Raw genomic sequence first — 22,366 nt, forward strand, 5'->3', positions numbered from 1 at the left:
TAGTTATAGATTATAAACAGACAGAAAATCAATTTTAAAATCAAAGACATTTTGAGAAGGAAAATCAAAGTCGGGTCATTTTAATCAAAATGCTCTTGCAAATAATGACTGCAAACTTGAACATTAAAATCAATACCAGTACTGCTACTAGCCTCTGGTAGTTTTCCTCACAAAATAAAAAGTCCCTTGGGAAACTCTCTCAGCTTGAAAAAGCTGACAGTTTTATTCTCTGCCTTCCCAAAATTAGTTCTCTGATGGCACTGATGCTTTTCTCCCTAGGGTGCAGCAGTTCTGTTCAGTGAAGCTATGTGACAAAAAACCCCATGGAAACTAAAACCCATATAAAGTACCACTTATAAAGAGGAGGTTTCCATATCTGAAATGCAAACCAAGGAGCTGTACTGTAACTGGTCTCTATGGCCCCTCATTATTTAATGACTTCAGTCAAACACAAACTTAATTCTGCAGTCTGAAACCCACAAATATCACTCTGCAAAGAAGCAGCAATAAAAGGCAGCAGGTAGGTGCCTTTTCATTATGTCGTGCCCAACCAGTACACAACTTTCCCTGATAGCCTTGTGTAGTAGATAAATTCTTACCTGAGCTTTAAAATGTAAATAAATAAATAATTAAACAGGAGTCATCTTATAAGTGTTTTTTTTTTCATGTGTGAGTATAAAGATAAAATTATTTTTTTTTCCAGCAGAAAATACTCAAGACAAACTGCGTTATTTGCATTTTATTGTCTCTGCAGAGGTGTAAATTGCTGTCATCTTTGGCTTTATATGGCATTTTTAAGGTGCTTATATTTAATCATTTAAACCAGCAAATATTTGAATAATGAACTGGTGGGAATAGACAGTCAAAAATAAATGTTTGTAGCTGCAGGACTGTGAAAACATCATTTGATGAATTACCTTGAAAGAGAAGAAAGGACTCATCACCTCCCTTCAAAAAAAAAAAAAAAAAAAAAAACCAAAGAAACAACAACCAAAAAAATGAAAAACCCTCACACAAAAATCACCTCATTATCAATAAAACTGGAAGACAGGAAAATAGCAACAAATGAAGATTAAAGAAATTCTTCTCTACTAGATCCATCTGCTTCCTTTCATAATTCAGGACATTAGTAGAGAAATTTAAAGGCAATGAACTTGAGAAAAAAAGCAATGATACCAAGTCACATTCCCAGCTTCCCTGAAAACCTCTGCAAGATCTTCCACCAAACATCAAGTGGCAGAGGATGTTACTCACGGGACTTGTGGCTTCAGGTCAATCTCAGTTAATGACTGAATTTTAATTAATCCACACTGCACTGCAGTTGCCTCTGTATTTTACTAAATTCTTATAATAAGGCAGTTTTATCATAGTGAGAAATTACCAGTAGGCTAAATCTTAGAATCACAAAATGGTTTGGGTCAGAAGGAACCTTAAAGATAATTTAGTTCCAAGCCCCCTGCCATGGGCAGGGACACCTTCCCCTAGATCAGGTTGCTCAGAGCCCCATCCATCCTGGCCTTGAACACTTCCAGGGATGGAGCATCCTCACCACCCTCTGAGTAAAGAATTTCTTCCTTACATCTAACCTAAATCTCTCTTCTTTTAGTTTTAAACAGTTCCCTCTTGTACAGTCACTATCTGCTCATGTAGAAAGTTGTATTCCTAGAAGATATATTCCTTTTCCCTTGTCTTTAATTCTGGAGGTTGAAGACCATCCTTCCCTAAAGTGACTGCAAACCACATCTCTTTAAGAGACTGTGTATCTGACAGATAACTTTGCAAGCATTTTTTCAAACACTCTCCTGAGAGCAGCATCATTATTCCATTATTAACTTCAGTGTGTAATTTTTTTTCAAAAGACACTATATGTGAAATGGTTTTAATGACACTAGAACAACTTAGGAGACTATTGTGGTTTAGCCTGCTTGCACAGGGGTGCACCAACTTGATGCAGCACATGTACTGAGATCCATGGCTACAGTTTTCTTAAAGAAGAAAAGAAAGTCGCATGAACAAGAAATTAAATCAAAAAAGATAAGGTGTGATGTGCCAGGACCATATTTCCTAACAAGATTATTTGTTTCTCCTTGAGGTCTTTGCTATAAGAGCATTAAAAGGATCTAATAATGATAATATAGAGCCTTAACAGAAAAAATCTAGTTGATTGTATAATGCACAGTTGTGCCTCATACTTTATTTGGAGCACTTGCAGATTTCAGGGTATATTCTTGGTTTGTGGTCACTTGATCTGAACTTTAAAAGGATACATGCATTAAAGAAAAAGAAAAAATTGTAAAGCTTTGAATATGTTATTTTCCACTATTGTATTTATTCAGAAATTAACTCAAGGCTTCATATTTCACATTCAAATTTTATAAATTTCGGTTTATGCATCAAAATCTAAAAAAAAAATTTCACTAAGATCAGCATCCCAACTGCTTCTTCATCAGGGTTAGACTTTATTTGGTGATTCTAGGATTGGGATACAGTTAAAATCAGTCTCATTTTTACTTCATTGCTCCATGAAGAAGAAATTACATGTCTGTTAAAAAAGCAGACATGTAATTTCTGTTTTCAGAGACTGAACTGAAAATTAATGCTATCAAACCATATGATTATCTGTTTTCTGTAGCATTACCACTGCTGGAGATAAAATTTAAACAGTCATATTTAAATATTATTTTTTCATTAATATTTTTTCTATAAATTTAATGGTGAAAGTTGCAAAGTTGTATATCTGAATAAAAGAGAATGATAGTGTAAAAATAATATTATCTCCATTTTGACCAGTGTGACATATTTTTGCTACACAGGCACTTTCTCAGTTGCTAATCTCCAGGGGTTTCAGCAGTTAAGCTGATGGATGATGGGAAGAGGATTTCTTGACAGCCCAGTAATCTGTCCAGAGGGGAAAGGATGCTGTTGGTCAGGGTTCAGGTACTGGAAGGGCTTTTGACTAGCCAACCATCTGGACACATCTGGAAAGGCCAAGGGCTGTTTTCCCCCAGTACTCCACTCATGGGAATGAAAATAGCACTGCCAGGAATCATGCAGGTAATGCAACAAAATACTTGATTTGCTACTGACACAAAGAATTTTGGCTTTGTGAACACTTTGTTTATATTGTGGTCAACAGACAGAGATGTGTGTAAAAACTGCCAGTACTATTGAAATTATTAGCACAGCTCCCAATTTCACTATCCACTCCTCTACCCTTCATCACTGCTGTACTACTGGGGGCTGCACCAGAGCTGTGGTAGCATGATAGGTAATTAACTCCACAGACAAAGCTTCCCTACTCCTGCACATCCTCCTGGCCATGCCACTACACTGATGGGAGTTACACTGACTCCAGTCTCCTTTTGACTGGAGGTCATGTATGAACTCCTGCCTACAGGGAGCAAAAGCATTCCTCTGCCCACCTACCTACTTTTATGGTGCTACACATCTAAAATGTCTGTGTAGCCCCAGTGTAGGTCCCCATTGCCTCCCAGGTCCCTCAGAACAAAGGCAGGTCTGGCACTCTTTCCCCCATCCTCCCCCACAGGCTGGGGTCTTCTGGTAGGAGCTGAAGGTACTGGAGTTGCTCATGAACTGCAGGATGCTCCAGCCAGCTGCATATCAGAGCCAGGCAACCTGAGCATGCCACAACATGCTGACATGTGGCAGCACAAGACGCCAGCTTTGAGGCCTCTTTTTCCCACAGAAAACCAACATTAGGGAAAGAGGTCCAGCATAGAAGGTGGGGTGGGACAAGCAGACACGCACACACACACACAAAGGTCTCACACTGAGATCACGTTGTTTGCAGGGAAAAGCAGCCTGGGAACATACAACTGGGTAGGGGTTATAACTCAGAACACTGGCATTGCAAACCACACCATTATAGGGGCTTCAACTCTGCTGTCAGAGGGATGCAAGTGAGGGATTTCCAAGGGAACAGAGAGCTGTATTGGCATGTAGCTTGTATAGTTATGTCATGATGAAATGTACCATTGTGCAGCAATGGCTTACATACTGTGTACAGCCATGCAGCACCTGGGAGCTGAGGGACTATATTCCCACATAGATGAGAACCCATCAACATTTTTTCAACATGTCGATGTAAGGAATGCATCTGCATACAGCACTGAAATTGTGTGTGAAACAGGAAGGTACTGCAGCCTATTTTTTTTTAATCTATATAAACCAAAGAAAAGATACAGAAAATGTACAGAAGAGGTGAATAAGTGTCCTTGTGTCTAAAGCAAGGCATACTACAAAAATGACATTAAAGAAGCACATAAACACATTACTGTAATTTACTGGGCCTCGCCTCTCATGGGAAAATAAAAATCTAGAATGAAATACGGTCATTCAGCAGGCAGTGCTCCAATGTCACACAGCCTGCTCTATCCTACCCTGGTTAATCTCTCCTGAGAACAGAAACATTTTGCTGAAGAAAGGGACATCTCTGTGAAGAGCTAATACCACTTCTCCCTGATGTGGCATCAAAAGAAAAGTCAATGAACACGAGACGGTGCCAGGGAACACACTACACACGAAGCTTAGAGGCAGGAGAGTAGGAATTATCTTGGAGGGGGAAATGAGCTTTTCTTGTGTTGCACCCCTGGTGATCTTCACCTGTGAGATAAGAGAGACTTCCAAGTGACAGTTCAAAATGGTATTGTAAATGTGAAATATGTTAACTCTCTAAAACTTACTGATGAGTGGAAAGCAACATTCAGTGTTACCAGACTTTCATGCTGACATGCCACTCAGTATTTTTCTTTCAATATCTTGGTAAAAAAAATCAGTTCACACAGTTAAAGTATGCCTTCCATATATGTTTTACCACAAGGAAGCCAGACAAACACTCCCATGTACAAACACGAAAATATATATGTATTTTAATTTTCATTTGGTCATATTTTATTTAACAGAATGTCATTCTTCCTCAATAACCAATGATGATTCAAAGTAGTAGCACTCTCCAAAGCAGCCCATTGATCACAGAGAACTGATGATATTTCAATATACAATATAAAGAGTGATGTTTCACAAAGTTGCTTTATCTTCAGACTTTAGGTTAGAACACAACAGACCAAAATTAACCATTTCACTAGGTCCAAGAATAAAATTTAAACTGACAGCAAGTTGTGAAAAGAGAACAGTTATTGAAACTTTGCAGAGAAAGAACATGATTAATAAACTTGTCCTGGCTTTACAAGTCTCAGACCCCCTGAGTCCTAAAAATACTAAACTGAGAAACAAACAAATTTTATCCTGAGGATACAAGCATTGTTTGTAAATTACTCCTGCAATTTAATTTTGAATTTTGATATGGTGCTTTAATATTTTCCATAAGGCTCCAAAGTAGTGCATGCAAAAAGAACATTATTCAGTAGTTACTGCTATGCAAGTACTACAGATCACAGGAGCCTTAAGGCACAGATTGCCAATCTGCAATTTTAGATGCCACCACGACTAGCTGTTAATCATTATTGTCATAACAGAGCTGTATTAACAGATTATGTGAGTGCTTTTGTATTTGCATGAGTGCAGAAGCAACAGAGTTAACATGATTTGCGCACGGCTTTCACTGGGACACGAGTACTTCCGTAATATGTTGTTGATTAAAAGTTGGGGCAGTAGTTCCTATGTGAAGAGTGACAACTAACAGTCAGGGAAGGTAACATCTTAAATCACAAGAGTTGTTTCACCTACACTTCTAGCCAGACTCTTTCTGGCTAGAAGTTTTGTATTCCTTTATGATGTGGTTGGTCTTGGTCTCATTTTCCAGCTCACTCTGTTAACTAGAGATTTATAGAAGGGAAATATTTCAAATACTGATCCTCAAGATCTACTCTGCAGATTATCAGTATGTTTGGGTTTTTTTACAGTTTTCTTCAGTTATTCATAGAATAAAGCACACACAGAAGACAGGATGCTGTTGAACACAAGAGGGTAGGAGAAGGGATAAAAAGCTGGGAATATTTTGCAGAGCACATTTCACACAGCAATGCTTAGGGTGAAAGAGCTAGAGAAGCAAATGATTTAAAAGAGCCATTATTCTCAACTTGAACACTAGAAAACTGCAAAATAATTTTTCTTATTATTGTCAGGTAATCTAAATGTGTCCCTCTGAATATATTCATAGCTTTAGAAAATTTTCATTTTCTACTGTTTAATTCCTTTTACCATTGCTGCATCAAAAATGCATGTGAAAGTCAGGGACAACCATACTTAAAGAAAAGTGATTTTACACTAAGTCCTATCAAGGATACAATGCAACCAAACCCTGGAAGTCTTTAAGTTATCATAATCTTATGCATTACTTGTAACAATCACCGATTTAATATTCTTAGGCATTAAGTGTAATGCTTAAAGTTGTCAGTTTCCTTTAAATCATCTCTGCTCTGAGTGACTAATGGCTACAATTAACATCACCAGCAGCACTGTTCAAAGACACAGGACACAGATCACCAGCTACAGCTTGAAGGCTGCATAATTAGCACAAGACACAGAGGTTTGCAGGGGAGATTCCCACACCACTTCCACTCACACCTTTCCACAGAGTAGGTGATGATACTGATGTCAGGGCAAGGCAAGCTGCAACTTGAGCAAGCGCTAAATTCTCCTAAAAATTTTTCTCTGCAGCAGGGTTTTACAGAATACGTCCCTCTCTTCTCTTCCTATGGACAGGTTGGGGGGCTCTGCCCTTCCAGCTCCTGCATGCTACATGATACCCACATCCTGAGAGCTACTGTGGAAACAGCAGCACCAGAGGCACTTCAGGTTTAGCATATGCATCAGCTTTAAACATATCCAACTGAGTTTGTGTGGGAAAGTGAGAAACATGTTATGTCTCCTTCCTGATAACAGATGTGTCATGGGGTTTGTAAGTCCTCTCTAATATTACTGAACAGGTGAAAGCCTCCCTCATAATTAAAAAGGTTAGCCAGTTCACTCCAAATACCTAATGTTGCTTTCTCCCTAGGCCTGCCACCTTTCCTTACAGCCATAGGGCTCTTGTCATTATCTCCTTCCATTACTTCTTCACTCAGGCAGGACACAGCACTTCTCATAATCCTGGGACCCATCTACAGGTGTCTCTGCTGTCTTGTTCTGACCCCTAAAATTATATTTGCAAGCTCAGCTACAGCACCTACTAATTTACGTGGTAACTCATTTTCTAAAGATTTGGGAAACTCCATTGTGGCCATACATGGTAGACCATGTGAAAAATGGAAACTCTGATCATAATGTAGAGGGGGGGACTCATGATAGGCTACTGATTAATTACTTGGAAGTGTTAATGCAAATTCTATCACATAATTTTGCCATTCCTATGGCTTTCCACTGCAAGCTTGCTTCTTTCTGTTTTTTTTTTTTTTTTAATTATTGTGTTTTATCATCTTCTATTATCTCTCCCCTTGATTTTTTCTACTCTTAAATTTTTATGAACCAAGGGACCTGATTTGAGATGCCTGCCTTTAGGCACTGCTGTTTGTTGCTGATGATGCGACAGCCTCTTTAAGGAATCACAGCCGCATTTCCATATCAAATAAAAATCCTAATTAACTCCTGCCGTTTGTCTACTGCAAATTGACAGATATGTCAATTCCCTGGAAGTGAATTCTCTACAAAAGGAAGCTTTGTCAAACCTTTATTTGAGAGGACCTAATGTGAGCCAGTGGTTCAGAGAGAACAGATCTGGCTGACCACAATCTCTGCAGACAAAATACTTTGGCCACATTTTAAAAAATGTGTACCATAAGGAATTGCCATCATCTTCCTTTGGAGGTCTCTCTATTTCCCCTGTGTGCAGTGCTTCCCCCCGGCTTTGGATTCCACAGCAATAGCTGATCAATTCATATTTTGAACTCACTGCAGAAACTTCTTTTTTCTCTAGTTTTAAATTCATACCACGCAAGTGTTAACATGTCTTTTATCAATCAAAGCAGTTTACACGCACAAAACACTGGAGGAGGAGTGACAAAAGAGTGGGAACTTCTCACCCATGTTTCAACTTCACCACTGCCCAGCACTGCACAAGTTGTTATTTTTTAACAACAAAAAAAAACCACTTTGCAAATTATGCAATCCAACAGGGGTCAATGCAGTTTTGTGTCAACAGACACCTAGGAAAGAAATAAATTATGATCCCAAAAGCTGATAGAAAAAATTTCTACACAACTGAAAGCTGAAATGCAGACTGAAAGGAATGTCCAAAGCAATCTGCTAAATACAGATTTTGACACAGGATTATTCAAAGTTACAAGGCAATATAGGACATGGGATTCTATCTACCTAGCTTGCACTTTCATTTGGGGTCACCTGAGCATGCCTCTAAACAAAATGTTGATGTTCCTTGTATAGTTAATGGAAGATAAGTAGCTTGTTTTGTCTCTGACAGATTTCTTTATGAGGAAAATTTCAAAATTCCACTTTGTAGGAGTCTTTGGATTGAACTACCTTTTTTCCCAAGAATGAGACAGAGAAGAAAGGGATTTCATTTGGAGGACATACACCCTCTTTGCCATTTTCTCAGCAGTAATGCTTAAATCTACACTCAGATTTAACTCCACAGGAAAGCAGATCACCCCTGGTTTGCAAAGGTCTCTTGGTAAGGTGTTTAAAGAAACTAGACATGAGTGAATCATCAACAAGACCTTCTTACACAGAACAGGGACACATCTCCTGTTAAAATCAGACTGGGTGATCAGTGTAATCTTTTCCACACAGAAAAATGTTTTCCATTGAGATATGTCTCTAACTCGCTGTGCTCCTGTTTTACTACCTGAGAAACGGGATGGCGATTATTTTCTCAATTTCATAGAGTGTTTTGAAGTTTGTGGACAAAAGAGCTATTCTCACCACCAGAAGTACACACTCCCATGCTACTTGCAAAATACCTTTCTTTAGAGGGACCTGATCCAGCTAGCAATGTGATTGTTTTCTTCAGTACAATGCTTTGAGACCTTTGCTGTTGTCTTTCACATTGATATTTATCTTCCAAATTTATCTTGGAACCCAATGCTGCTAATAGCTCAGCAGGACATTCCCCAGACGCAATTTAAGATTATAAAATCCAAACTCCCCTTAAAATCCCATTTTAATATTCTAAATAAAATCCTGAAGCCTGATTGGTTTTGCTTTTTTCTCTCTTGCATGCTCTTTCAAACATGACTTTATCAAAAAACTTGACAAATACATACATCAATAAACATAACAGAAACAATATAATAACAGGGATATGACCAAAACTTATTGCAAGGTGTTTTCCAAGTAATGCTAAATGGTAGTTCTTATGATGCTTGACTTTAATTTCCCAAACAGAACAGGAAAATAATAAAAGACATGAACAAAATACTGTCAGGTTACAATTTTGTCAGGTAATATGCTTAGGCTTGGCTGTGACTGTGATTAAATAATACAAAGAGCATTCCATGCAAGGTACTGAGCTAAAACATTTGAGAGCGACATTAAAGTGAATCTGCTCCTCCACATATCAGTGACCTCTTGAGGTCCCTTTTACTCTTCTTTTCTTTAATTCTGTTTTCAGTTTGTGACTAGGCATAGCATGTTTGTAGAGTGCAAAACATCTTCTTAAATATGCTATACAGTAAATTTACATTTCTGTAAAGACATCTCAAACTATTTTACAACTAATAACTATTGAGAGGAAGTCTGTGTATTTGTTGGAGCTTAGTGGGTCTGGTTACCTGTCTCTATAAAGCCAAGAGTTTATTGACATCTCTAATTACAAGTAGATTTTGGTCATGGAAGTTTCCATAATTTTTCCATATATTTTTAAACATTTGTGTCTTGGAAGAGTCATTATGTAAGAGGATATTTTTAGATCATCAAAAGCCCAAAACTATCAATTTTTACACTTTTTTTTAATTCTCCTTTTTTTTACATAGTTGGACAGGTATATCCAGTTTCTCCACTAAGTTCCTTATATTGCAGGATATTTTTATATGCATATCAGCATGCATAATTACAACAAGTTTTTATTCTACCCAATACACAAGAAAGGTAAGAAATTAAGAGGAGTTCCTCCCAAGCATGTGCATTCTGGTTTTAGCACTTCAATTCTGCTATAAAAATTAGACAGCAATTCCTATGATAATAAAGATTGGAAAAAGTTTTCAGTCCAAATTCATCTAATAAAAATTGAACAACCTATAAAGATTTTCTACAAGAAAGGTGGAACCCTTTATGTACCCTGATATGTAAAAGAGAAATGCCTTCAAAGAATAGTGAGAGCAGGTAAAATATATTTATTTCTTTTACCCATTTCCATATTCTTTTTCAATGTCACAATTGCAATTACCACTGTCAGAATTTGATTCAGCGAAATAAAAGCTGCAGCCAAGATGACCTGTAGCCCAACTCTTCAAGAGAGAGGATCTTATTGAAAAAGCAATTTTGTTCTTACTGAAAGATGAGGTCCCAGTTACACAAAATTATAATATATCCTACTTCAACTTTCTGAAAAAATGTATTCATACTCATTACCTTAAATTGGAATCAGACACCAGAAAATATTACATAAATTACAGTTAAGTGCACAAATAAAAGATTTTCAAACAAAAATTTATAAGCTTCAAAACAAATTTCAAACTTCATACAGTGGAACAGATTTGCATTTTGTGATTAGACAGGTGGTGTACTCTGAAATCAGCATTCTGCTGTCTTATACCAGTCTGGCCCATGTATGTAAAAGGATCCGTGAAGATTTTTACACATTGTGTCACAGCTTGTGTAAATGTGGAGTACTGACTAAATCCTGAAGCCCTTATAAGGAGAACATTTCTACTGATGTTTTAGTTTTATCTGATAAGAATTTTTAAATCATAACCATGGCAATACACTATTCCACTAACCAGAAGTGTGGAAATATATAACATACATTCAAAAATGGCACTTATGCGAATACTGGAGACACATCTCACTTTTACAGCATGATTTTACAAGGAATGTGAAAAATGAAACTGAATAAAAGAGTACATAAGAACTGATCATTTTTTCAAGTCTCTCAAACCACAGAAGTAGTATTAGGACAGTTTTTACTACTGACAGCTTTTAGAACAGACTGATAAGAAGTTCAGGCTCCATATCTTTCCTCTCTGCATTTCCTAACACATACCATGAAAACAGAATTAGGAAAGCAGAAAGGCAATGAGTTGTTCAGACAAGTTCCTGCAAGCTGATGGCATATTAGGGCATGCACTATTTATCAGTGCTGCTAATGACCTGTGAAGTAGGAAAACTTTATCTGTGATTTGCCTGGGCTAATCAAGGGTGATGCTGGAAGAGTCAGGGTCGTCTCAGCCCTGAGAAAAGCTGGAGCTGCCACCACAGGAGTTACAGCTCAACTCGAGACGACAGACTTTCAAGTTCTCACTCTCTGCTCTTAACCCATCTCAGCCTACCAAATCTTACAGCTGTAATCATCCCAGATGAGAAGAGGTGACCTACAACCAGTAACTTGGAAACTCCACCTATCACTGGAGTGATGGAAGAAATGTTTTAAACTCTAGCACTCGGGAGGCAGGGTTGCTGTGAACGATCACCTCCAGTGTGGTCAGTGTTTTCATAACTAATCCCTGCACTGCCTGAACATGCTCTTTCAATACCTTTAGTTATTCAGATTTCTTGCTGGGCACCCTGTGTGTCTTCCCACTCTGACAGTCAATTTAAGCCCTAATAAGAAATTACATTCTCGCCTCAGCACGCCGCTGGCTGCACACACATCAGCCAGCGCACAGAGATGACACAGCTCCTATGTTTCAGCAGATTTACCCAATCACTAGTGAAAACTGTTGCCCTTTTGAGGTAAAATGTATTTCTCTATTATGGCACATGTTCAGTATATACAGTTGCACTACAACCAAAACAAAGGTGTCCCAAACTATAGGCTGAGATGTTTGACTAAAACTTATTCATATTAATCTTTGCTTGGAGTGGGATGCTGTTGATCTATGGAAAGTTTTACTATAGTAATAATGACAGTGTCTCAATATACAATCTATAATATATCTAAGTACATTGAACAGGTATGATTTCTTGTATAAACCTTCAATGAAATATACTTATCTAACAATGTCACCTCATATGCTTGTCAGAGATTGGTAAAAATATATATATATATATGTATCCAGTCTCCCAGTGCACAGGATTCAGTGACTAACTTCTGCTGCCAGGCTTTACTTTCAGGTACTGGTTATTCCACTGTAGTTAGAGGACTAATGTCTCACTCCAAGGGAGAACAGAGTTCTGGAAAGATTCTTGATGTGCACCCAAAATGCAAGAGAAGTAACTCCAATGTGTCCCACATGACAACACCCAGATTAGGGTACTAAGCCAGGTTACTTGTGTAAATGAAAAGTTAGGGATGAAACCTCAGAGACCCATACAGCTAAATGACAAAGCTATCCAAGAGTTGGTTCCAGTTCACCTGTGATCTTTCTCACAATGCACATTGTTTATGCTAAATAGCAGTCCTAGACCCCAGTGTTATTTGAGAAACCAATTCCCACAGTTCTGAAACATTGCACTGATTACAGCATCTCCCAAGCACGTCTATTCCCTCTTTATCTTAGCACACTATGTGATCATTGCAGAAAAAAATCCAGTAGCCAATGTACTAGTTGGCTTCCCATAGGAAGGACAACTCTTAATTACCTTGGATGTTTTTCTTTGTTCAGTATGTTTCTCTCTGTGCCATCTGTGTGTGTGCATGTGAGAACACATACGTTTTCTTCTCTTTTTTATGGTGCACTTCACAGACATATTTAATAGTCACTCATTTCCATAGCACTTGTTTATCATAACTTACAAAGTAAAATTGGAGGATTATATTGTATTTACAAACAAGTTGGCACTTACAGAATAAATTATTGATTCCTTTTTTTTAATTTTATTTCATTTTCTTTTTTTTTCTCCACTTTTTCACCAAAGGGCTTCCAGAATTCAGGCAGAATAGTAACACCTGCTGCCAATATGCTACATTAACATCAGTAAATAGGATTCCAGCTGTTACACTCTTTCCCAGTGATTTTCTTGTTGCTGAGAGGCAGTGCCTTCCACCTCAGTTCATGTCCAATGCCCAAAAACTGTTAGTCAAGTGAAAGCAAGGGCTGCATGTTTTCTTCCTCATTCTTATCCATGCGTTTCAGCACCCCAGGATCCACAACTGACTGAGACCTGCAGAGGGACAACATGTTTATGTGACATTTCTAGATCAAGACAAATGAGGGTAAACCTCAGCTTTCTTTTGTTTATTTTAATTTCTGTCAGGGTTTAAAAATAAGGGTACAGCATTACCCAAGCATCTGATTATTGCAAATCATCAGGAAATACCCTCATAGAGGGATAACAGAGCTCAGTGCTGATCTGTAAATATGAGAGCAAAAGGTGGAATAAAGTAGATTCTCTCTTCAGTGAAATTTTTAAGCAGGGAGTATCCTCCACCCACAAGAGCAAACTAAGCTGTCCTCTGTAGTGACTTAAGCACTGACTGTCTCTCCAGAAGGTTATAGAGCAGTGGGCTGGCAAAGAAGGTACAATTCAGCCACCCAGCTAGCTAATCACACATTGCAATTAGCAGGATGTGTTAGCTGGAAGCACAGGTTGCTCCTTACCTGAATAGCATCTTAATTCAACAGTGCGAGATCCTAAGTCAAACCTAGGAATGGTGCCATGGTTAGCAGGATTTCTGAAGCAGCAGACAAATATATTAAACTCACTTTTCAGCTCAACTGAACAGGGCAGGGCAAATTCACTGATTATTGTAAAATTTCTCTAGATTCTCTGATTCAGTCCGGAAGCATAACATGATACCCGTGCCCTGCAACAGCCATATGTGAGAGGCAAAGAGGAAAACTGAGTCTCCAGCAAAATCAAAATGTTCCATTGAAAACAAAGCCTGGAGTGTTAAGATGGGGTCTCACACCAGCCATTGCTCAGCTCATCCAAAAGCAGCCACTTTTGGATGAGCTGAGTAACTGCAACCCTGGTTAGATGTTTCCTTTAGTGAGAAAAATCTCAAGCAGGAAATGCCTACTTCTCTTTCCTTCTGTAAAGATTTGAGATGACTAAAGAGCATGCGTACATCTCTACAATGCAGGCATTTATTTTTGATCAGTGGAAGCACACTGTGCCTGCAGCATTGCTGCAGATTTGCCCATTTAGAGGTCTACAGTGCAGAGAAAAACCTTTACAAATTCTAACCTTTCCTAAGATAAGCATATGGAGTCAATTCCCCCCCCCCCCCTTAAAAACTGACATCCTCCAGTGAAACCAATGAATAAGGCTGATGAGGTCTTTCTCAAAAAAATTTAAAGAAAGCTCACAAAAACACAAGAAAAACATCTGAATTAAAGCTTGGGTGAAAACTTTAGACTCAAGGATATTTTCTAATAATATTTATCCCATTCTCATACTAATAGCTAAAATCAAGAAAATTAAATCATTTAAAAATATTATCATCTCTCTTGTGCATAATTTAAACTTTTTAATTAAGAGTGTACAATAATACTTATCCTGAACACTAGTCAGTTCCTCAGGCAGAAAACTAAACCAGTGAATTAAAAATGCTTTTTTAAAAATCTTCACAAGGTACTGTGCCAATGCAAAGTTGATTGAAAATTTGCTGGTGGAAAGCTGCACTCATGGAAAATCCAGTTCATCATGATAAGAATTGCTGTAGAAGCAACTTAACTTCAAAGGTTTGCCAGCTAAGTGCTAAAACTGAGCCTTTTCCTTGCCTGCCAGTGACTGAGCAGACAAGGTTTCCAGTTCTCATCTGGGGAGAACTGAAGGGCAGCTGGAATGGCTGCAAACCTGGCCTCCATTCCCAGTGAGGAAGCTTTGGCCATAAATTCCCAGGGCCTCCAAAGCCCCCAGTGCCAAGGCAGGTGTGAAAATCCAACTGCACAAATCCTGATCTATGTTTTGTAAACTCAGATGCCCAAAAGCCTTGAAGAAGAAGGAGATATAGTTTGCACTCAGTTTTAAACAGAAATTTACTGTCATGCTTCATCAGCAGCAATTCACAAATGAAGGTACATGAAAGAAAAAACATTTGTTTAAGTCTATAGCTCCTTCTCTTCTGCCTACATCTCCAGATAAATTTACAGACATTACTGAATACATTCTGAGAAAACAGAGTGGGCCTGAGTCATACTACAAAGTGCCATTGCAGAGGTGAGGAACCAAACCACAGATCCTCTGCAAAGTTTATCAACACAGACACCTGCCCTGCTGGGTTAGGTGAGAAGAGGATGCAGGTCTCCAGCTAGGTGCCCCAGGATGACAGCCACGGGTGAACACAGCCACAGGCTAAACCTGATTGCTGAGGCTGCTGCAATGTTGCCAGATGACAAAAACAAGTTTTCCCCAGAGGTCTGTGCTACAGGTGGCATTAATTCCTCCTTATATCCATCATCCTCCCCCAGTCAACCTTTCATTCAAGGTGAGGGCATCCAATTCACCAAAAATTCAAGGAGATCTGGAGGAATGTCAGTGGTTCACACTGGGGGCAAAAAGAAATGGGGCATAAGAAAGAAATGAATTCTCAATAGCAGTTTGGTTTTAAAAAGACATCCTTTCAGGAAGTAAACTAATTTTTAAATGGTAAGCCAAATTAAACAAGATAATTGTTGGAGAGCTGCTAGATGCTTGTAAAATTTGTTCTAAGCTAAGTACTTTTCTTTGCCTTAGTCAACATTTTTTTGTATGTTAAAAATTTTATGGACTAACATATACTGACTGTGGGTTTAAACTGAGAGAAACAACCCATCAGCTGCTGAATACAAGTTAAATTTAATGTTTAATAAAATAGAGTTTATCTGTTTTATTGTAACTTTTCTATTCCTGCCTTAGCAGAGTCTGTGCACTTAGTACATTGAAGTCTTGGGACTTTCTGTCAGTCTTAGTATTAGCACAGTAAGTCTACTTAGTACTTTTTACATCCAGCAGCAGGGAACAAGGATTCCAGCGGATGCTGGAGGCTTACTAACTGAGAAGGAATACATACAAGGTGAAGAAATTTTAGCATATTATATAGATACAGATTTCAACATGTTTATTTTCTGCACTAGGTCTCCTACTGTGTTAGTTCAACCAGAATGAAAGAATATCAATTTGAAGCTTATACTGAAGTGTAATACTGTATGAAAAGAGTTTTCAAGAACAAGTTAAATGAGAATAAAAATTATTTGAGAAAGAATGAAGAATCTGGTCAACTCACTGGTTTTCCACTTAGTAATATTCTTGCCCAGGACAATCTGGAAAACTCTGCTACAAACAGGATACTTCAAAAAGACTTGTCACAGGCCTTGTCATATTTTATTTTGTTGCACCCTTGGATGAAGTTATTTACTCTCCCAACATTATTTTACAGCAGAAAGACTTTTGCATTTCAGTTCCTTAATTCCATCCTTCTGTCTAAGACAGCTTCTGTTGTCTCATAATTCTTGTATTATGTGCAAATCATATATAAGTGCATTGCTCACCTTTCCCCTCTCCTGGCTCTTTTTCTCTGTCCCATTTTCTCCATTAATTGTGTTAGTTACACATTTCTAGCTTCCTATATTTGGGCATTGGGGATTTTGGAGGCTCTGGGAACTTAGGGACAAAGCTCCCTTACTGGGAATTTGAGACCAGGTTTGCAGCCGTTCCAGCAGCCCTGTCGTACAGTTTCAGAACCTTTTTTAACTTCTTATCTTAGCTCATTCCTATCCAGTTTCTTGCCATTTCCCACTTTCAATAAAGTAGAGGCTTTTTCAACACAAAATCCTTAAACTTTATTGGCTTTTTTTCTTTTTTTTTTAATTTCCTATAGCAATCTTATGTTTTCTCCTCTGTTTCCACAAAAATAACTCCCTTTTAAACCACACTGTCCTTCCCAGTCTAGGCAATATTTTCCAGCCAAAATAATCTTCCTGGCTGAGAAATCTGAAAATACTTTATCCTGCTTGATTTTTCTCCAAGAGTTTCTTTCCCTTCTGTATCACATGCTGTCTCCTGAAACTGGGTTCTCAGCCTAGCATATCCTAACTTAATTTTAATAACTTTATATATTGGTTTCTACCTTGTTTGTTATTTTCTGATCCATTTCTAGGCCTGTCCCTTATAAGCTGCACTCTGACTTTTGCTGCCCTTTCTGCTACCTTTTCTATCACAGTTGTAATCTTTACTCTTTTCTCTCCTACTGCCCTGGCAAGCTTGGATCAGATTCACTCCTTCCAAGTTAATGACCTCACTGCTCCCATAGCTACTAAAGAGGTAACTAAGCTCTTCCTATACTTCATTATGAATGGTAAAATGCAGCAAGCAATTACACCGTACCTTCTCAAAGAGAAGAATATCAGCATGCCACAATCTTTACCAGACTTGAGTATAACAATTGGCACTGATTTTGATCCTGGTTTTCCTCATATTTTCTCAGGCATGCACTCACTATGACTGATGGTTCAGATGCCATAAATGTCCTGGCACCTACAGGCTGGTAGATAAGATACCAGGCAGTGGCCTATGAGGTAGAGGAAGATAAGAGCTAACATCACCACCCAGAAAGATAATTGACCCAAATTTACCCTCTGCACAGAGGCTCACTCCAGCTAGCATTGTTTCTCTAATAAGTACTGTAGGCTGAGGTGAGATAGCAGCTTATTCCAAAGACAGTGCTGCATATACAACCTATATGGCACCTCAGAAAAAAATCAACTGCACTGAGTTCACAAGTCACATGTGTAATAATCACAGCCATGATCTCTCATCAACACTGACCATTTTAAGAAAGGGGAAAAAAACCCCAATTTTCTTCCTATATGATAGACTGAACTACCTACAGCTTCATAAAGGATGAAGAAGGCAAATGTTAACCTTATGGCAATACTAGAAGACAACAGTACCTTTAACTCACCTTTTCATGGATTTGGGAGAGAGGTCCTTTTCTATGTCCTTTGCAGGAGTGTTGTAGGAGTCCGCATTGCATTCACTGTCATCGTCGTATTCATGGTCGAGCAGTGTTCTTGCCCACGTGCCCATGTCATAGGGGGGCAACATTCCTCCAAACTCTGAAGGCAGGATCTCAGGGTGTATGAGCTGATGCAGGCTGTTGAGGTTGTTACCATGCAGGAATATCTGTATGTAGGCATGCAGGTAAAAACACAAGGGTATCACCAAAACACATCAAAGTCCAAATGACATCGTCATTATTAGGAGGATGCTGTACAATTTAAACATTCTGGTTGTGTTGGGCTGGCAGAAGAAGGCACACATCATCTCTGCCTTAAGCATGGTCGTACTATGTTCATAAATCTCCAAAGTGATTAAAGCATAAATAACTTAAAATGTATTCAGGGAAAGGGACTCGGGGAGGGTAAGAACTGGTGTCTGGTAGCTAGATGGACAGAATATTAGATTAGCAAGACAAACTGCCTTGTTAATCTCTTGTCAATTGCTCTCCCTAATCCTGTAAATTAAGTTAATAAATTAAGATTATAACAAATGAATAAAAATAATATTCACCATATACAACAAGGAATATATATTGACTTTCAGCATGTAGCCATGAGTTCTATAAATAGATAAATTGTGTAGTGTAATGATAACAATGCAGGAAATATTTTCCTCCTTAATCTAGTCTTACCAATAACTTGCCAATATATGAAGTAAGTAATAAGAGCCAACCAGTGTGACTACACTGAGGGAATAGCTGATGGACTATTTGATATTTTCCATCAATGTTTTGGTAGACTGATATTCATATAAACTTTGCACTTATATATCTGTCTATTAATATGGTGTGATATGAATACTCATATTTATGTTTACGTTTAACTTTAGTGTTTCCCCTCAGAGATCTTTCATGTTCCACTTCACCTTGCAGGGACTCCTCTGGGCAGCTACACCCTTAGCATGATTTATAAGAGTTAAATTCAAAAGGCAGAAAGACAAAGACCAAATATATGCTTGTCTTTTATTGCTTACTTAAGACCACCTTCCAGTCAGCTGTGGACCCAGGAAAGTTAATATGACCATGCAAAACCAGTGATTTTCTTCCATCTCAGGAATGGATGGATAAAGGAATTTATCCTTTTGTGAAAGAACATTTATTAATGGTGAAAGTTATTTGCTTTATGGTGCCTTTACAGCTAAGTGTTTCACTTCTTAGCAGTTGTTTTATATATGCCTAGTACTGTATTTATCTGAATTTAGCTATCACTTGCAAATCTATGTGACAAATTAAAAAAATACATAATAATTCAGGATAAAAACAACGGATAAATAATAAGCCTGATAAAAAAAATATAAAGAGAATTCTTTTGGATTTGAAGGGTTTTTTTCCCAATCATTTGTTCTGCATCTAATAATTTTTTTTAAGGCTGATTTTAAATTTTATGTGCTGGTCATAACTTTCACATTTTGACACTAAGTTTAGAACTGTAAATCAATATTTAACCACCTGACTACTTTTTATAGGTATTTGCTATTGACAAAAAACGGTTGTAAAAAGTCTGAATTTCTGAAAATATATGCCATTGATTCAGGTGTCTAAATAAAAATTTAGATGCTAACTGATAAGCCTCCATGTTCAACTGCCTTGTCACTTATTTTTAATGCTGTAGCCCTCTCATGAGCTGCACTTTACTCACTAGTTATGCATATGCAGCACTTGAGTTGAAAAGGCCTCAGACATATCTGGCGCTACAATGTTCTTTGCAGAAGCTGCAGTCAACTGAGTGCAACTGAATCCTGCAAAATGGGGCTTCATTTGCATATGTATAACAGATATTACATAAAAGGCTTTGTGATCTATAGTTCAAAATCTGTAAATACCAGAGGCCTCTCAAGCATAATCTGTCAGCAAAAAACAGCTCAACACCAAGGATCATTGTGGCCTTGCAGAGTGTGTTTGAGGAGAAAAAATACTGAGCTGCTTAAGGAGCTGATTCCATTGAAAAAAAAAATCATCATGTTCTTTGTGGTGCTGTTGTACATGATGTTGATTGTATTTTCCTGGATGACAAATTTCCTGTTACAGAAATAATATCATTCTATACGCTATCACCACCAAGCTCTAATTTAATTGCACTGATGCAAATGGTACAAATTCAGTAACATCTCGGAGGCTGCTCATGCTTATGCACAGATGCATGCACACAAATTCCCTTTTATTGGTTTTCATTCAAATTAGTATTTGCAAACTAATACTACTAGATGCCAGCTGGGTATTTTAGCTCATGCTAATGTCAAGCAAAGCACACTAGGAAAGGACTATGTAGTCACTAACTCTGTTTTTAAAAGAAAGACACAAATAATTTTAACAGAAATTGAACAGAACTGAATTGAATGCAATCTTAATAGAAACTGTAATGTTGGCAGTATTTTTTTATATAACCCCCAGGAGCAAGTATACGCTTGCATTTTAAAATACATTTAAGTGCGCTGCTTGACTGTGTCCTTAAAGGATAAGGTTGTATAAGTTTCTAAAACAGTTGAAGGTACCCTGTACAACACAGATATATTTAAACATTTTCCACCAACAGCAAGCTGATATCTCATGTTAATCTACTTGACTAGAGTATGATGCATCTGCTGATGACGACTGCCAGGAAATGGACAGTTAAAAAGAAGAATACCCTTTTTCGTGTCTTCTCCTTCAGAAAGGGCCGGATAACTGTGTAGAGGGCATGGATATACCATGGCTGATTGACGAAATGTATTCCTCCAAACCGAGCTGGAAAGCTGTCCTGTGTGCCACAAAACAAATACACAAAATTTGAGCTGATTCTTAACATATGTAGCACATGCATCTAATACCTTTTTTTTTTTTTCTGAATGCCTTCATCTTAATAATAAACCTTTAACAAGAAGAAAGATTATTCAAAACGGCATCCTCTCAGTTGAGCTCCAACTTTCCACACCAAGGAGCAACACACCTTGGACAGGGTAAGTGTGGAGGAAGTGTGCTGAGATAGCTTTGCTATTCAAATAAAGGCACAGCATTTCTAATCTCCAGAAATGGTTGAAACATTTATGATTTGCCCATAATCCATCTATACAATGTATTTTTCTCTTTTCCACTTCTATGGATTTTATTCATTTTTAATAGTAACAGTCTCAACTCTTCCAATGTCATTGAAGAGTGCTAAAAATGTCCCTTGTCTCCTCCTTAAAAAGAAAGTGTAAATCTAAGCTACTATTCAGAATGTCTCCAATATTATTCATATTTCATAAAACTGAGGCTGCATTAAATATTATGCACAAACCCTTATGCAATATCCACGACAGTAATTCTTGTCACATAGTCTGAGGCCTTCTGGGAACATAAATGTAAGGATAGCATATCTGTATTGAAGCAATGGCTTTTCTTTTTTACTTGCTGAAAATCACAAGGGGCAGATAACTCACAAGGAAAAGATTCTGATATGCATTTTCAATTTCTAAGTCAAGAGAATATGCCACAGGGTTTGGCAGTTTCAGGAGGGCAGCCATTCTGTCCTGGAATACAATTGCTAAATTCCTTGTGTTGTCCTCATTTTGTCTTTGCCTGGTTGATCATATGCACAAACAATGCAATAAGTCAGCTCCTATGTTTCCTAGAGTTGCACTACTGAGGAAGGAGGAAAGAGGTGCAAACAAGTGCAGTTGATGCATGCTCCCTTTTGTTTTCATGGCTTATGTCAGAACCTTCTCAGTGAAGAACCTTCTCCTAGTTATACAGACTCCCTAAATTAATGGCTTTCATTTGAAGCTTAATTCAACAGGTGACACAGCATAGGCAGCCATGGCAGTCACTTGGATCACAGCCAGGTTCCTCACTGCAGCAGCAGCAGCTCCTGTTTGACCATACAGGTAACAAACAAGGACATCCTTTCCAGCTACACCCCCTCCTCTTCCTCCTCCTATGTGGATGCAAAAAAGGCGAATTCAGGTCTGTGCCACTGGGATCAAAGACTTAAAAGGAGGCAATCAAAGGGTCTGACATAGTGCTTTGTGCTAACAGACCTATTTTGCCTCCTCTGAAGACAAGAGAGGAGGCCCTATAGAAGCACCCAGCAGCCTCGATGTAATCTGCAAAGCACCACTTGAAGCATAGGGTCATAGGGCACACACCAACAAAATGGCCAAGAAAAGAATTATAAACCATTCCAGCCAATCAAGAACTGCCACAAAAGAAAAGCAGAAATTGCAGGAAGGAAATCTTCCATATTCCAGATAGGAATATACTTTGAAGAAGTGCAACTGCCTGCATATCCACAGAACCTCTTTAGTTCTGTGAATGTGCTTAGCCCTGTGGGAATAACAAAGTAACGAGTCACTTACTCCTCTCCAAGGATCCATCCACATCCTGTCAGGCATG

At 38.1% G+C, this 22,366-nt stretch overlaps 1 protein-coding gene across 1 annotated transcript in view; it reads right to left on the bottom strand.

The window, feature by feature from the left end:
- Positions 1-4,863: 4,863 nt before the first annotated feature.
- CLVS2 (clavesin 2) overlaps positions 4,864-22,366 on the bottom strand; it is a 56,713-nt gene continuing 39,210 nt past the window's right edge. The window contains exons 3-5 of the mRNA XM_036381380.2: positions 20,643-20,753; positions 17,921-18,141; positions 4,864-13,197 (exon numbers count right to left, since the gene is read on the bottom strand). Of these exons, the coding sequence (XP_036237273.1) occupies positions 13,110-13,197; positions 17,921-18,141; positions 20,643-20,753 (420 nt within the window). The 3' untranslated portion in view covers positions 4,864-13,109. The remainder of the gene's footprint in view (positions 13,198-17,920; positions 18,142-20,642; positions 20,754-22,366) is intronic.

This window comes from Molothrus ater, chromosome 3 (assembly GCF_012460135.2).
Source record: "Molothrus ater isolate BHLD 08-10-18 breed brown headed cowbird chromosome 3, BPBGC_Mater_1.1, whole genome shotgun sequence".
Classification (NCBI taxonomy): domain Eukaryota; kingdom Metazoa; phylum Chordata; class Aves; order Passeriformes; family Icteridae; genus Molothrus; species Molothrus ater.